This window comes from Octopus bimaculoides, chromosome 21 (genome assembly GCF_046866305.1).
Source record: "Octopus bimaculoides isolate indiv1 chromosome 21, ASM4686630v1, whole genome shotgun sequence".
In the NCBI taxonomy this organism is placed as follows: domain Eukaryota; kingdom Metazoa; phylum Mollusca; class Cephalopoda; order Octopoda; family Octopodidae; genus Octopus; species Octopus bimaculoides.
In genome coordinates, this window is record NC_142948.1 from 35,069,522 (window position 1) to 35,086,420 (window position 16,899).

At 38.3% G+C, this 16,899-nt stretch overlaps 1 protein-coding gene across 8 annotated transcripts in view; it reads left to right on the plus strand.

Annotated features, from left to right (window-relative positions):
* The window catches only part of LOC106884098 (tubby-related protein 3), a 103,550-nt gene extending 88,644 nt beyond the window's left edge, over positions 1–14,906 (plus strand). For all 8 annotated transcript variants that reach the window (XM_089339079.1, XM_089339075.1, XM_089339077.1 and 5 more), the window contains 8 exons: positions 245–357; positions 1,114–1,311; positions 3,959–4,071; positions 4,969–5,089; positions 6,548–6,646; positions 9,197–9,284; positions 13,008–13,091; positions 14,613–14,906. In XM_089339079.1, the coding sequence (XP_089195205.1) occupies positions 245–357; positions 1,114–1,311; positions 3,959–4,071; positions 4,969–5,089; positions 6,548–6,646; positions 9,197–9,284; positions 13,008–13,091; positions 14,613–14,746 (950 nt within the window). In that variant the 3' untranslated portion in view covers positions 14,747–14,906. The remainder of the gene's footprint in view (positions 1–244; positions 358–1,113; positions 1,312–3,958; positions 4,072–4,968; positions 5,090–6,547; positions 6,647–9,196; positions 9,285–13,007; positions 13,092–14,612) is intronic.
* The last annotated feature ends 1,993 nt before the right edge of the window (positions 14,907–16,899 follow it).

The window sequence follows — 16,899 nt, forward strand, 5'->3', positions numbered from 1 at the left end:
ATGGTGATGATGATGTATGTATGTATGTATAGGTGTGTGTGTCTGTGTTTGTCCCCCCCCCCCACTATCACTTGACAACCAATGTTGGTGTGTTTATGTTCCCGTAACTTGCTGACCTTGTGCCAAAATTTGTAACTATTATTATTATTATTATTATTATTATTATTATTATTATTATTATTATTATTATTATTGTTATTAAATTGTTTTCCTGCTGTTTAATGTTTGTTTCTATCTGTGACAGGGAGTCAGCGCGGTTTGATCCTAGAAGATGATGATGAAAGTATTGCTATTGCACCACAGCCTACGACATCACCTGGCATGCTCTCACCAAATGCAGACTTTGATATACAAAATGTAAGTGCCCCCCCCACCCCTCTCTCTCTGTTTGTAATTAAATCTTTACTGTTAAATGGCCTCGTATGTATTTCATCAACTCTGGAGGGACATGATTGATAATGTCAACTCCAGCAGGAATGGTGTACAGGCTCTAGCAGTATTTGTGTGTGTGTTTGTGCAGTGTGCGTGCGTGCGTGCGTGTGTGTGTGTGTTTGTGCAGTGTGTGTGTGTTTTTGCAGTGTGTGTGTGTGCGTTAGTGTACTGTGTGCAGTGTGTATGTGTGTGTGGGTGTTTGTGTTGTGTGTGTGTTTGTGCAGTGTGTTGAAATAATGTTTTTATTTTGAAGCACTTTTTTTGTAAAACGGTGAGCTGGCAGAATCGGTAAGGCACTGGACACAATGCTTAGCAGAATTTCATGCATCTTTACGTTCTGAGTTCAAATTCCACTGAGGTTGACTTTGCTGTTCATCCTTTTGAGCTTGGTAAATTAAGTACCAGTGGAGCACTGAGGTCGATATAATCAACTAGTACCCCAGGAGAGGCTGGTATGCATGGTTAGCTGCTGGTCTTCCATAAACAACGTTACCCAGACTTGTGCCTCAGAGGGAATTGCATTTCTGAGTTCCAATGCTGTGTACTTCAACTTGTTTTTGTCCACTTTCCAGGGTTGATAGAATAAGTACCAGTAAAATAACAGGTGATAATGATGATGGTGGTGGTGGTGGTGGTGATATTAACAGCTGTGGTAATTCTTATCACTTTCTCTTCTTCCAGGATGTTCATGGTATGCTCACCCTCAATTCGAATAATGTGTACCCATCAGATACTCGCGAGAGCCTGGATGAGTTCGTACTGAAACCCGCTCAGCAAGGATCCATTATCAAATGTCGGATAACGCGAGACAAACGAGGAGTTGACCGAAGTGTTTATCCAACGTACTACCTACACATGGAGCGAGAAGATGGTAAAAAAGTGAGTGTGAGCGTTCGCAATGAACTCCTCTCTCTCTTCCAATGTTTAACTGTTTGTTTTTAGTTTGTTGTATATGTTTTATGGTGTCATTGATTGCTGTATTTCTGACCGAGAGAGTAATGAAGGGAGTGTCTGTCACTAAGTGCTGAACAAATATTGCAAAGGACTTTGTTCTAGAGCTGCGGTTCTCAACCAGAGTCCATACCAGCCTTAGGGGTCCATGTAAGATTTTGTTGTTAAAGCTTATGAATGATAAATTGGTTAATCTGTCTGGCACTTATGTTATCAGTTTATTTTAACTGGACTGCTAAGTTACAAGGACACAAACAAACCAACACTGGTTGTCAGACAATAGTGAGGACAAATTGTTATTGTTGGCACTCCGTCGCTTACGACATTGAGTGTTCCAGTCGATCCGATCAGCAGAACAGCCTGCTCGTGAAATTAACGTGCGAGTGGCTGAGCACTCCACAGACACGTGTAACCCTTAACGTAGTTCTCAGGGAGATTCAATGTGACACAGAGTGTGACAAGGCTGACCCTTTGAATTACAGGCACAACAGAAACAGGAAGTAAGAGTGAGAGAAAGTTGTGGTGAAAGAGTACAGCAGGGTTCGCCACAACACCCCTGCCAGACCCTCAAGGAGCTTTAGGTGTTTTCGCTCAATAAACACTCATAACGCCCGGTCTGGGAATCGAAACCGCGATCCTATGACCACGAGTTCGCTGCCCTAACCACTGGGTCATTGCACCTCCACAGTGAGGACAAATACACACAATATATATATATATATATATATATATATATATATATATATATATATATAGATAGATACATATATGTGTGTGTGTGTGTATACATATATGAATATATATATATGTAAATATATATATATATATATATATATATATATATATATATATATATATATATATATCGTTTGTAAAAAAAAGATGAATGCAAAAGAAGAAGCATGCTTTAAGATGTAGAGCGGTATATATTAAAACTGGGGAAGGCCGGTTTATGGGATTACCTTAGGTTAAAAATATTTTCAAGAGGTCATGGGCCAACAGATTTTTCGGATCTGACATTACGCCATAAAGCTAAACCCTAGTGCCGCCAAATTTCAAGCAGGGGTGTAATAAAAGTTTTCCATTAAATTAATGAGGAAGGTTGATATTTATAATGAATTTGCCATTTTTGATGAGTGTGCAGTGCTCATCTAGCACACCTGGAACATACGCCCATGACAGTCATAAATTGCGATACAGACATAAATTTCGTTATGCAACGAAGATAATTTGGTGTCAAAATACGAATTCAGTTGATACAAGAGTGTCATAAACTTTTAAGTATTTTGACCCAGTTTCAAACCATAGTCGGGCACTATGTACGCCATAGGAACATCGTCCTGTATAGCGTTCAGTTTTTAGATAAATTCACCTTTTTCACGGGGTGGGATGGGGTGGCGGTATGTTTTTATCATGGTGTTTTATGAGTTTTTTTAATTATTTTTTTTTGTTTGTATTTTGTTGTTGTTGCGTTTCTGTTCTTCCCTTGCAGCTTCTGTTTGTTGATTGTTTTTTTTGTTTTTTTTGGGGTGGGGGGATTTTGAGTAAATTTTACCTTGTTTCAGACATATGAGAAATAAGGATTAAAATAAATGGGTAAAAACAAATATGGACGGATTTAACTAATACTCCAATATATATATATATATATATATCTTCCTTATATATATAAAGAGATAGATAGACAAACAGATAGATAGATAGATGGATGGATAGACGGACGGACAGATACATAGCTAGATGGATGGATAGATGATAGGCAGACAGACTGATAGATAGAATGATGGATGGTTGAATGTATAAATGGATAGATAGATAGATACACAGACAGTCAGACAGATACATGAGAGATAGATAGATAGATAGATAGATAGATAGATAGACAGATAGGCAGATAGACAGACAGAGAGACACACACACACACACACACACACACACACACACAGGTAGATACATATATACTTATGTTAGATACAGTGAAGGAGACATAGATGAATTTTGCAGTGTTAGTTATTGATCTGGTAGGGTAGCAGCATCAATGGCATTTTCTCAATCGGAACAGAAATCATGAAGTGGAATAATGAGATGTTTCTGTGAGTCACAGACATCCAGCAACATTCTTCTGGTGTCTTATCTCTCTCCGTTCCTCTAACGGTCGGTTCATCTCTTCCCCCAAACTACAAAAACAAAAATATACGTGAATGGCTGTAGAAAGAGAGAATAGTTACTAGGTCAATGGGCAATTACATCTGGGCTCTATTCCTACCATTCTTAGAATTCCTTTTCTCTTCCTCCTTAGTTGATATGCATGCGTGTGTGTGTGAACAGGCATACAGGTATTTTCTTATCAACTATCATTGTTGTATAGGTGAATTTCTTGACATTCATTTTCTCTCTCTCTCTCTCTCTTTCTCTCTCTTCTTTCCCCACCCTTTATTTATCTATATATATATGTGTGTGTGTGTGTGTGTGTGTGTGTGCGCATATAGACAGAGAGATAGTTTGATAGATACATTTATATGCACATTTTATATTATTATTATTATTTTTTTTTTTTTTTTTTTTTTTTGTCCAGCAATTTCTACTGGCTGGGAGAAAAAGAAAGAAAAGCACGACTTCAAATTATTTAATCTCTACCGACCCAACTGACCTCTCCCGGGGTGGTGAAGCATACATAGGCAAACTCAGGTAAGAAGAATCGCTACAATGGCACATCACTCACTTCAGGTAAACTCCAGAAATACTCTGCAGAAAATCGCATCAGATACTCCTGGAAAAATCCAAGAATGTTTTTTTTTTTGTAATAGCTCATCTGATACTCCTGGCAAACTTCAATAATACTCTGTACGACGGCACATTATGTAGTCCAGCCAAACTTCAGGAGTTCTCTGTACAACAGCACATCACATACATACTGCAGATAAACGCCATTAATACTTCTTACAACAGCTCGTTACATCCTCCTGGAAAAATCCATGAATACTCTGTACAACAGCACATCACATACTCCAGGTAATCTCCAGCAATAATGAGTACTATTGCACATCACATACATAATCCAGGTAAATTCCAAGGATACTCTGTACAACAGCACATCACATACTCTTAGCAAACTCCAGTAAAATGGAGGAGCATGGCTTAGTGTTTAAATTGTCGAACTAATAATTGTAAGATTGTGGTTTCAATTCCTAGACAAGTTGATGTGTTGTGTTCTTGAGCAAAATACTTCATTTCACTCCATGTGTGGCATGGGGGATGTGCAGTTCAACAGGATCCAGGGAATCAGAGGAACTTGTTTTGCTCCAGTGTCTCAGTTTGGACAGAGTTTCTTTGGCCGACTGCTCCTCTATAGCTGGATGCGCTTCCTAACCCTAACCACTTTACCGTGTGTACTGGAGACATTTCTTTGTGGAACCAACACTTCTGATGTTGCTTTGCCCTCAACAAGTGCAAAAGCGTCTACTCACCCCTTCCATGTCTCAGACCAATTCATTAACGATTTTTCAGAGTTATCTTTGTTTATTTGATTTAACCATTTTTTTTTTTATGATAACTCTTCATTTTTCTTTTTGTTTTTTCTTCCAGATCAAATTTATTGGGAACTCAATTTACATTATTCGACAAAGGTTCAAACCCAAAGAGATCTAATAGTTTAGCCACCCCCGAAATGGCTGTTACTCGCAGAGAATTAGTTGGTATTGTATATGTAAGTTGCACACTTTCTGATGTATCTAAAATATTTTCACCTGATATTTACCTGTAATTAAAGTATTGTTTTGTTGATTGCAATTGTAATCTTTTTCCATATGGTGAAGGCATGGCCATGGAGTTAAGAAGCTCACTGTGCAAGATGGCTGGGTCTTTGCCTCTTTATCTCTCTAAGCAGAGCATGGAGATCAGATAGATAGACAGATGGGTATATAGATAATTAGATATATAAATAGATATACAGATAGATAGATAGATTAATAGATATATGGATTCATGGCTGGCTTTAGAGTGTGCCTGGCTCTATCAAGGCCAGACTCATAAATCGACATGAAAATCCACAGTCAGTTATGGTTTGGATGGCTGTGACAGTCACTGGAAAGTCTCCCCTCATTTTTGTGCTCTCAGGTGTGAAAATTAACACCCAGCAATACATTAGTGACATTCTGGAAGCTGAACTGATTCCATGGACGAATGAGCACCTTCAAGGCATACCTTGGAGCCTCCAACAGGACTTGGTACTATCTCACAGCTCAAGAAGCCCCAATCTCAACCAGTTGGATTTTTCTGTTTGCTCCATGTTGGAGACGAGGCTCTCAAGCACTCTTCATAGTTTTGCTCAATGCTCTGAAGGCAAAACTGCTCCAGGAATGGGCCTTGGTTCTGCAAGAACAGCTGCGTGTTGTGTGTGAAGCATTTGAACCTAGACTTAAGGCTGTGACTCGAAACAGAGGTAGTCATATCGAATAAATGTGGTAGTGTCAGAATTGTGTTTCCTTTACCATTGCATTTGCAATGCTTGAACCAGAAATGTAACAAGATTTCACTTTAGCAAAATTGAAAAGAGTTGGTTGCCTTAATTTTGGGGACACCCTGTACGTACGTATGTATGTATGTGTGTATATATATATATATATATATATATATATATATATATATATACACAGGAGTAGATAGACAGCCGACACCTGATGAAGGGTCGTTCTTTATGTTACTTGTCCTGCTTTTCCATTTGTTTCTCTCATTGTTTGTGTATTGAACTCATTTCTTTTCATATTTCATGTTGTTTACTGTTGGTGATGTCTTGTACCCATGCATGCATATGTATATATAAATAAATAAATATATATACATATATATATATATATATATATATATATATATATATATATACACACATATTCATACATACGTATATTTATGTATATAATATATGCATATATATATAGAGAGAGAGAGATAGAGATACATAAAACATATATCAATCAATCTATTTATATCCATCCATCTTTCTATCTCTCTCTTTCTCTCTCTTTGGTTTTACTCATTCAGTCACTTTTCCCCCCCTCTTATTCTCTCTTTCCTATCCATCTATCTACTTGTCTATCCATCCCTATCGGCTTCACTCACTCATCCACTTCTCCCTCTTTCTCTCCGACCCTCTGCCTTTTCCCAGGATACCAACGTCCTTGGCTTCAAAGGACCTCGAAAGATGACAGTAATTGTCCCTGGTATGAATCTCAGTCACGAAAGAGTGGAAGTCGTGCCGAATGATGTAAGTACCTTTTACTCTGTGCTTCTTGTTCTTTCTGCCTCTCTCTTTTAGCCAGATGCTGTCAGACAACAGACAGATAGACAGACAGATGGGTATATTGACAGTTAGATCTACAGAGACAAATGGGTACACTGAGTTAGACATAAAAACAGTTGGGTATAAAGACAGTTATATATGTAGATAGTTAAATATATATATATATATATATATAGGCAGATGTGGATATAGACAGTTAGATATATAGACAGATCAGATTGGAGCCTGGTACAGCCTTCTGGCTTGCCAGTCCTCAGTCAAACCGTCCAACCCATACCAGCATGGAAAGTGGATTTTAAACGACGACGAGAATGATGATCATGATGAGATAGGTATATAGACAGATTTTTAGACAGTGAGATATATAGACATAGATGGGTATATAGGCAATGCGATATATAGACAGGTTTATATAGACAGATGGGTATATAGACAGTTAGATATATTGATATTTAGAGATATAGGCAGAAGGGTATATAGATAGTTAAATGTATAGGCAGTGATATATATATATAGACAGATGGGTATACTGAGTTAGATATATTGACATGTGGGTGTCTAACGTGTTAGATATATTAAAAAAAATTGAATATATAGACAAATGGATTTATAGACAGATTTATGTAGATAGATGGTAAACTGAGTTAAGTATATTGACAGATGGGTGTATATGTTCTTATATATATGGGCTGTTTTATATATGTCCACCAAGGCAACACCAAAGTCCTCTCAACGGTTAGCCAGAGATGATTTTTAAAATGAGAATATCTGAAATAAACTCGACTGCTCTCACAATTGAGAGTATTAGAAATTATCGTAATTGCTCTCAAAAATTAAGTAAAACAGTTGGAAAAAATCTCCAGAATCCTTGTTTGGTGCCGGATCAATCCCAAAATCTAATCAGTCCGTGCCAGTCATGAGGCCAAACATCTCTGAAAGTTTCATCTGAATCCATCCAGCGGTTCTTAAGATATTTTGTCCACGGACAAACTAACAAACATGATTGAAAACAATACCTCCGCCTTCACTAAGGCAGAAGTAAGAAGAATAACAATAATATTAATAATAATAATAATAAATATCTAAATAATCAACCTGATCTATGTCTTAGATTACTTTTTACACCATTCCCAATATGTTTACAGCGTGCACTTATCTTACGAAGGACACAACTTTTTATCTAAAATCTCATTATGATTACAATTAAACCCTGGGAGAGGCATTTTGATTATTATTGTCGTCATAATTACTAATCATTATTATTATTATTATTATTATTATCGTCATCATTGTTATTATTGTTGTTGCTGTTGTTGACCTAATTTCTACTGCTGTCACACCATATTAACAAGGTAAACTTTGATCTTTCCGCTACGATGTGCGATTGAAACAAATTTAGGAAAAGAAACACAAAATAATATTAAAAAAAGCTGCACATTAGCTCGTCCGGTTTGAGTTTGGTTGCACTTGCAGTGCTAAAAATAAAATGTAAACTGTCCTGCCATGGTGCCATAGAACCATGTGAATACTTGTGGCACTGCTGAAGACTTGGTCTTTTGTTTAATGTATCGGTTTCTTTAGTCCCCATTAGCTTTAGTTGTTTGGAGTAAGGAATTGAACTCAGTTCTTTCAGCCAATGTAATGTCTTTGGTACACTATGTGTGTGAGTGGCACCACATGCACCTGTGTGCACCATGTGTACTTATGTGTCTGTGTGTCTGTGTAGTTCTGTTGGTCATAATCATTCATACCAGTATGTAATTCCTGACGAGGAATCTAATTTTTATTTCATGAAGAGTTTTTCGCTTTTGTCTTTGGAATTAATTAGACTCCAAAACAATTTATAGAATGTATGTTGCTTCTGTACCGACTTGGTTTATGAATTGAATTAAAGGGATTTATACTTACAATTTTTCCTTTCCTTATACTTCATTTTATATATATATATATATATATATACGTATAAGAAGGGATGATCACTAAGTGGACATCCGATATGCTGGCAAAAGGTCATCAACGACCCAACCACAAAGAAAAATAATGTTCTTCAGCAAACACCAGAACATAAGCGGGCAAGACAAATGAAAAATATACAAAATAAGGAATTACAATTTTTCTGAATCTTCAGATTTTTATATGCTAGGCAACTGGTTTTAAATTGATGTTAATTAAATTAATATTCAATTTATCACCCTCAGTATATAAATATATATATATGTATGGATACAATTTTATATTTTATTGTATCTATATCCTTAACTATGGATTTTCACATGTCAGGTTGTATGGCAGTTTTTTGTGTGTGTGTGCGTGTGTAATCTGCCTTCATTGTTTTCTAGTTTTCTCATTCTCTGTCTTGTATATTTCCATATTTCTTCTCCCTCTCTCTCTCTCACCCCTCCCTACCAGCTTTTTACTAACAAACCTGACTTCCTTTTTCTCTCCACTTCCTTATATATCTCTCCCTGCCTTTTCTTCATATTTTTCTATCCATTTATGTTTACCAATCTCCAGGAACATGATGGTCTAATAGAGCGATGGAAACGTAAAACTATGGACAATATGCTGGAATTACACAATAAGACGCCTGTCTGGAACGAAGGTTGGTTTGCTTTTTTATTTTTCTTACTTCTAACCCGTTCATGTCTCATTCATCTTCTCTTTAATTAATTATCTAGATTTTCCTAATAATCTAGATTTCCTTATAATGTGGCTTGTATGAATACTATATCTTGTCTCATTGGCACTTGCCCTGTTGTCCCATTGGCACTTCCCCAGTTGTCCCATTGGCACTTGCCCTGTTGTCACATTGGCACATTGCCCTGTTGTCCCATTGGCACATTGCCCTGTTGTCCCATTGGCACTTGCCCTGTTGTCCCATTGGCACATTGCCCCGTTGTCCCATTGGCACATTGCTCTGTTGTCACATTGGCACATTGCCCTGTTGTCACATTGGCACATTGCCCAGTTGTCCCATTGGCACTTGCCCTGTTGTCCCATTGACACATTGCCCTGTTGTCCCATTGGCACTTTCCTTATTGTCACATTGGCACATTGCCCAGTTGTCTCATTGGCACATTGCCCAGTTGTCACATTGGTACATTGCCTTGTTGTCCCATTGGCACTTGCCCTGTTGTCCCATTGGCATATTGCTCTATTGTCACATTGGCACTTGCCCTGTTGTCACATTGGCACATTGCCCTGTTGTCACAGTGGCACATTGCCCTCTTGTCACATCGACACATTTCCCTGTTGTTTAATTGGCACATCGCTCTGTTGTTCCTCTGTAACAACAGGGCAATGCGCCACATATATATGTGTGTGTGTGTGGCACATTGCCTTCTTGTCTCACTGACAACCTTGTTATATTGTCACATTGTCACATTCAACTATCAGATGAATTATGACGTGTATTTGTGAGGCAAGAGATCTTTCCCCTTCTTGCTGGCTCATATTTCCTTACACTTGCTGGTTGTGATAGTTACTTAGTGGTGGGTGTGATAACAATTGTTTCGGTGACCTTGAGGACTATTTTGGTTACATAATGCAATGACCCCCCACCCATCTTTTTTATACCATGGACCACAGCAATGACACACCTAAATGCAATAAAATACATAAAATATAATCCGCTTATTACACACACACACACACACACACACATACATATATATAGAGAGAAAGAGAGGTAGATAGATTGTTAGGTAGGCAGGCAGGCGGGCAGGCAGTCCACTCTGTTAGAGGGTTAGTGTTAGGAAGGGTATCCAGCCATTAAAACCATGCCAAGCCAGGAAATAAAGCCTGGTGCGTTCTTCTGGCTTACCAATTTTCAGTCAAACCATCCAACCCATACTAGCGTGGTAAACAAATGTTAACTGGTGATGATGATGACACACATATATGTGTGTGTGTGTGTGTGTATATATATATATATATATATGTGTGTGTGTGTGTGTGTGTGTGTGTGTATCAAAATAAGCAACAGGATATCCTGTTGCTTATTTTGATTTTATTCACCTTACTTCGAGCTGTCCAGATAATACCAGGCTGGCTTGGAGCTTCAACTTAAGTACCTAATTCAACTGAATCTCAATTATTTCTTATATATCTTTATATATATGTGTGTGTGTGTGTGTGTGTATGTATTATATTTATATATATATATATATTTATATATATTTATATATACACATATACATATATAAATACACACACCCACACAGGATGTCCATAAATTACCATTATAATCTGAAGTGTGGAAGTTGTAAAGATAATTTATGGACACCTTGTATGTATGTATGTATGTTGTGTGTGTGTGTGTGTGTGTAATGTATATAATGCAAAAAGAAAATCTGCAGACTACGATAGTCAATAAAATAGAAACAGAATTTTAAAATCTCTTCTTTTTGTGCAACCTGGCACTGGTCAATAAATAGCCTGGTAGTTGGAGTCCCCTGAGCCAGGGAACCACTTTGGTGACCTAGAGCTGCACTCTTCAACTCTCTTTGTTCCACAGACTAGTTTCATGCATGACAATTTTCCCATGAACCAGGGAGCCACATGCATAACATATAACATATGATTTAATGATTACATTTATAATACACATCATCATCATCATCATCATGTAACGTCCATTTTCCATGCTGGCATGGGTTGGACAGTTTGGCTGGCACTGGCAAGTCAGAGAGTTGTACCAGGTTCTGATTGTCTGTTTCGGCATGGTGTCTGTGGCTGGATGCCTTTCCTAATGCCAACTCTTCTACGGAGGGTACTGGTTGCTTTATACGTGGCACCAGCTTGGGTGCTCTTTATGTGACACCAGCTAAGGTGCTTTTTATGTGGCACCAGCTAAGGTGCTCTTTATATGGCACCAGAATGGACGCTTTTTATGTGGCACCAGGATGGCTGCTCTTTATGTGGCACCAGAATGGGTGTTTTTTACGTGGCACCAGCTGAGGTGCGTTTTATGTGGCACCATCACAGGAGTTCTTTCTACATGGCACATTAGGTTCTTTGATGCATATATAGTGCAAAGACACACTGCAGACCGCATTGGCCTTTTATTCTATTTTCTTTTTCTTTTTTGTTACTTGTTTCAGTCACTTGATTGTGGCCATGCTGGAGCCGTAGGACGTATTCTTTGTAAGCCTAGTGCTTATTCTATCGGTCTCTTTTGCCAAACCACTAAGTTACTAGGAAGTAAATACACCAATGCCAGTTGTCAAGCGATAATGGGCAGGAGGGGAGCAGACAGAGACACAAACACTTGCACACACACACTCTCACATATATATGCGACAGGCTTCTTTCAATTTCCATATACCAAATCCCCTCACTAGGATTTGGTTGGCCCGAGGGCATAGTAGAAGACACTTGTCCAAGGTGTCTCGCAGTGGGACTGAACCCAGAACCATGTGGTTGGGAAGCAAGCTTCTTACCACACAGCCACGCATGTACCAAAAGCCAATGAAAGATTTAGAATTTATTCTTTTTTTTATTCAGTCTGGTACTAAATGATTTCTGCACCAGAACTTGTCTATGGCCCAGTTATTGGGGACTTGTGATGGAGGGGATTGTTTTGGTGACCTCAAGGACTATTACAGTGACCTCGGTCTTGTCAGATTTTGGGAAGTTTCAATGACCTCTGACCCATCAGATTTCTGTCTCTGTTTTTAAATACCTCACACACACCCACACTTATTAGATATGACTTACAGATGTCTCACATGTGCGATATTTAATATCAAGAACTTTGGCCTTGCTTTTATCGATAATTTTTGTGACTTTGATCTCACCTCGTCTCTATCGGTAATGCTGATGACCCACTTTTTCTAAAAAAAAAAAAAAATAAACAGAGAAACACTTCAATCAGAAGTCCGAACTGTGTTAGTCTCTCCGCCCACCCCTATCCCAGCCCACTCCCTGACCTCTTAAGAAAGTTAATGTCTGCATCATCATCATCATCATCATCATCATCATCATCATTGTTCATCACCTTTAACATCATCATTATCATCATCATCATTATCATCATCATCATCATCATCAGCAGCAGCAGCAGCAGCACTGTTCATCACCTTTAGCATCATCATTATCATCATTAGCATCATTGTCATCATCATTAGCTTCTTCATTATCATCATCATCATTAGCATTGTCATCGCCATCATCATCCTTAGCATCATCATCACCACCATCATCATCACCACCATCATCATCACCAACATCATCATCACCAACATCATCATTTTTGCCATGCTCTTCCTCAATGTCGTTCCATTCTGTTCCATTGTTAGAATTTATGGTTTTCTTCTACTTGCAGAAACCCAATCTTACGTCTTGAATTTCCATGGAAGAGTTACACAAGCCTCTGTAAAAAATTTCCAGATAGTTCACGATAATGACAGTAAGTATTTCTAAGACTTGAATCTCGGCATGCCCACCTTGAATGGTCTTCTGGGAGGAGACCCCACCCCCACCCCCACTGCACTAACTTGCTTCACATTAAGGTCCCCTAGATGTGCACTATGACCCAATCATTCTCCAGGCCATTGGGTCATAGTCTTAGTTTCAGGTCCTTCCATACAGTTGGTCCGTACATCAGACAGCAAGACATCAATAATCCCAGTTGCCAGCATCTTTCCAGGTGATCCCTAAGTTGCTTCAGATCTTGTTTAAAGGTGGTGCACCCTGTCTTTTTGGGATCTTTTTTCTCTTTCTTCATTTCTCTTGATGTGCATCCACCATGCATACATGCATATACAACAGACTCCTTCTGGTTTCTGTTTACCAGATCCACTCTCAAAACTTTGGTCAGCTTCAGGCTATAGCAGTGATTCTCAACGAGAGACCATATGAACCCTCAGGGACCATATAAGATTTTTTAGGGTCTACACAACAAATTGGGGATCCACAATAGCAGTGTAAGGACCCCTGAAAAAATTTTGCCTGAGATGTGTGTATTGGTGATGTATTGCGAGAAACAACCAGGTTTCTTTCTCTCACATTTCACACAGTTCAACCTACACCACAAGTTAATGTAAGAAAAACAAAATAGGAATTCTGAAAGAAGTTTCTATAAAACAAGTTTTTAAACATTGAATGGCTATGGGGGTCCACCCAGAATAAAAGAGTAATCAAAGGGGTCCATAGATCAAAAATGATTAAGAACTATGTTTTACATAGTTCAGCCTACACAAATTAATGTAAGAAAAACACAATAGGAATTCTGAAAGAAATTTCTATAAAACTAGTTTTTAGACATTGACTGGCTATGGGGTCCACCAGAATAAAATAGTAATCCAAGAGTCCATAGATTAAAAATGGTTGAGAAACCCTGAGCTATAGTAAAAAACACTTACCCAACGTGCCTTGCAGTAGGATTGAATCCATGACCACTTGGTTGGAAAGCAAGCTTCTCAATGACACAGCCATGCTTGTTCCTCATTGGCTCCCTCATATCTGTCTCCATCACTCTATTATACTCTAACCTTTCACCTGGCACAAAGCTTCTTTCCTTGGTTCCACTTCCTCTCCCAGATGAGAGCTCTTCATCTTGCAAGTTACTTGGTGACCCTGTTGGTGCTGGGGCCACATCAAAACCACCCAGTACACTCCTGTTAAGTCATTGGCATTAGGAAGGGCATCCAGCTGTAAAACCATGTCAAGGCAGACATTGTCAGTGCTGGTGCCACGTGAAAAGCCCCCAGTCCACTCTGTAAAGTGGTTGGCATGAGGAAGGGCATACAGCCATAGAAACCATGCAAAAACAGACAACAGCTCTCTGGCTTGCCAGCTCTTGTCAAGCCATCCAACCCATGCCAGCGTAAAGGATGGACATTAAACGATAATGATGGGGGTGATATCTACCTACCTATATACCTATATATATATCTATGTACTTATGTATTTTTTTCTCTCTTTCCAGTTGACTATATTGTGATGCAGTTTGGCCGTGTTGCCGAGGACGTTTTCACCATGGACTTCCAATACCCGTGCTGCCCTCTACAGGCATTCGGTATTGCCCTTAGTAGCTTCGACAGTAAATTGGCTTGTGAATAAATTTAACAGACGTACATATCAACAAGACCAAACATTTCGGGTTTATGAATTCAGTAAGGGTTTGTAAATTCTGTGTGTTGGGGAAGGGTGGGCATGGTTTGGTTTGTTTGTCGTTTGGCTTTTTTTTTTTGTAAATAAATTAAATAAATACATATATATATATATCTATATCTATGTGTGTATGTGCATGTATGTGTGTGTGTATATATATATATGTGTGTGTATATATATATATATGTGTGTGTGTGTATGTACATGTATGTTTGTATATATATATATAGTGTATATACATATATATATATATATGTATATATATATATATATTTGTAGGTGTGTTCATGTGTGTGTCTGCATTTATATCTGTCTACTTATCTACCTTTCTGTACATAGCTATATGTGTATATACATATTTACATTCACACAGAGACACACACACACACACACACACACACACATGTATATATATTTAATATTTTGTTTTTGTATTAGTTTTTGCAAGATTCTTGGTATGAAGTTGGGTGTTTAGAAAGATACGTTGTGGAAGGGCCATTTTTGCAAAATGACTCTGCCGTGATCTTAATGTCATAAAATGTATATATGTGTATGCATACACACACACACACACACACACACACACACACATGTATATAAATACCAAGAACACAACACTGTTGGAGTTTGATTTTTTTTTTTAGTTCAGTTTCGGTGTGGTGCCAAGACATTCATTACTAAATCCTTTCATCCATTAACGTGCAAAGACTTTCCCCGCCCCATTATCAGGATAACATGTTGCTAATAAATACTGTCTTGTGAGACAGCAAGCTGGCAGAATTGTTAGCACCGCAGGCAAAACAAAATGCCTTGTGGTGTTTCATCCATTTTCACGTTCTCAGTTCAAATTCTGCCGAGGTCGACTTTACCTTTCATCCTTTCTGGGGTCAATAAAATAAGTACCAGTTGAACATTGGGGTCAATGGTAAGAAGCCAGAAGCACAGGAGCGGTTGTGTGATAAGAAGCTTGCTTCCCAACTACATGGTTCTAGGTTCAGTCCCACTTCGTGGCACCTTGGGAAAGTGTCTTCTACTATAGCCTCAGGTCAACCAAAGCCTTTTGAGTGGATTTGGTTGACAGAAACTGAAAGAAGCCCATTATATACATATATATTCATTTATATCTATGTGTGTATGTCTTTGTATTTCTCCCCCACCATCGCTTGACAACCACTGTTGGTGTGTTTATGTCCCCGTAACTTACTGGTTCAGCAAAAGAGACCAATGGAATAAGTAATAGGCTTTTAAAAGATTAGTTCCTGGAGTCGATTTGTTTGACTAAAACAATGCTTCATGTTGGTGCCCCAGCATGGCCGCAGGCAAATGACTGAAACGAAATATAAAAGATATAAAAAATATTTGGGGTATGTACCCAACGATAAACATACAAATGCCTCACATGTAAGATTATATATACATACTCACACACACATGTATAGCATTTCTGATATTATATCACAGAGGTAAGAAAATCATGTTATACACATATCAAAGAATTTGTTTGCAAGATGTTGGGTTCACCAAATCTTGTGATATAACAATGCGGATCTTGACCCTTTTACTGGTACATCGTTCATACACAAGTAGTTACATTTAAGGAACAACCGTGTATTTCAAAATAAGGATCACCTGATGGCCCCGATGGTTTACTGAACCACCTGAATGTGATTACGTTTAGTGAAATGTTGTCGAATGCAGTGGCTGCCTGGTAAGTTGACTAAACGTAGTAAATGACTGTGAGGTTTGAATAACGAAGGCAAGAAAGATATGCTGCGATATAAATCTGAATGACCCTGGAAGGGTTTGTCCCAAACTTTTATACAAATAGGTACAAGCGTGGCTGTGGGGTAAGAAGCTTGTTTTCCAACCACATGGTTCCGGGTTCAGTCCCACTATGTGGTACCTTGAGCAAGTGTCTTCTGCTATAGCTTCGGGCCAACCAAAGCCTTGTGAATGGATTTGGTAGACAGAAACTGAAAGAAGCCCGTCATATATATGTATGTGTGTGTATATGTATATATATAATATATGTACACATATGTTTGTATAAATCTATGTGTGTAAGTCCCACACCACCATTTGAGAACCGGTGGTGATCTGTT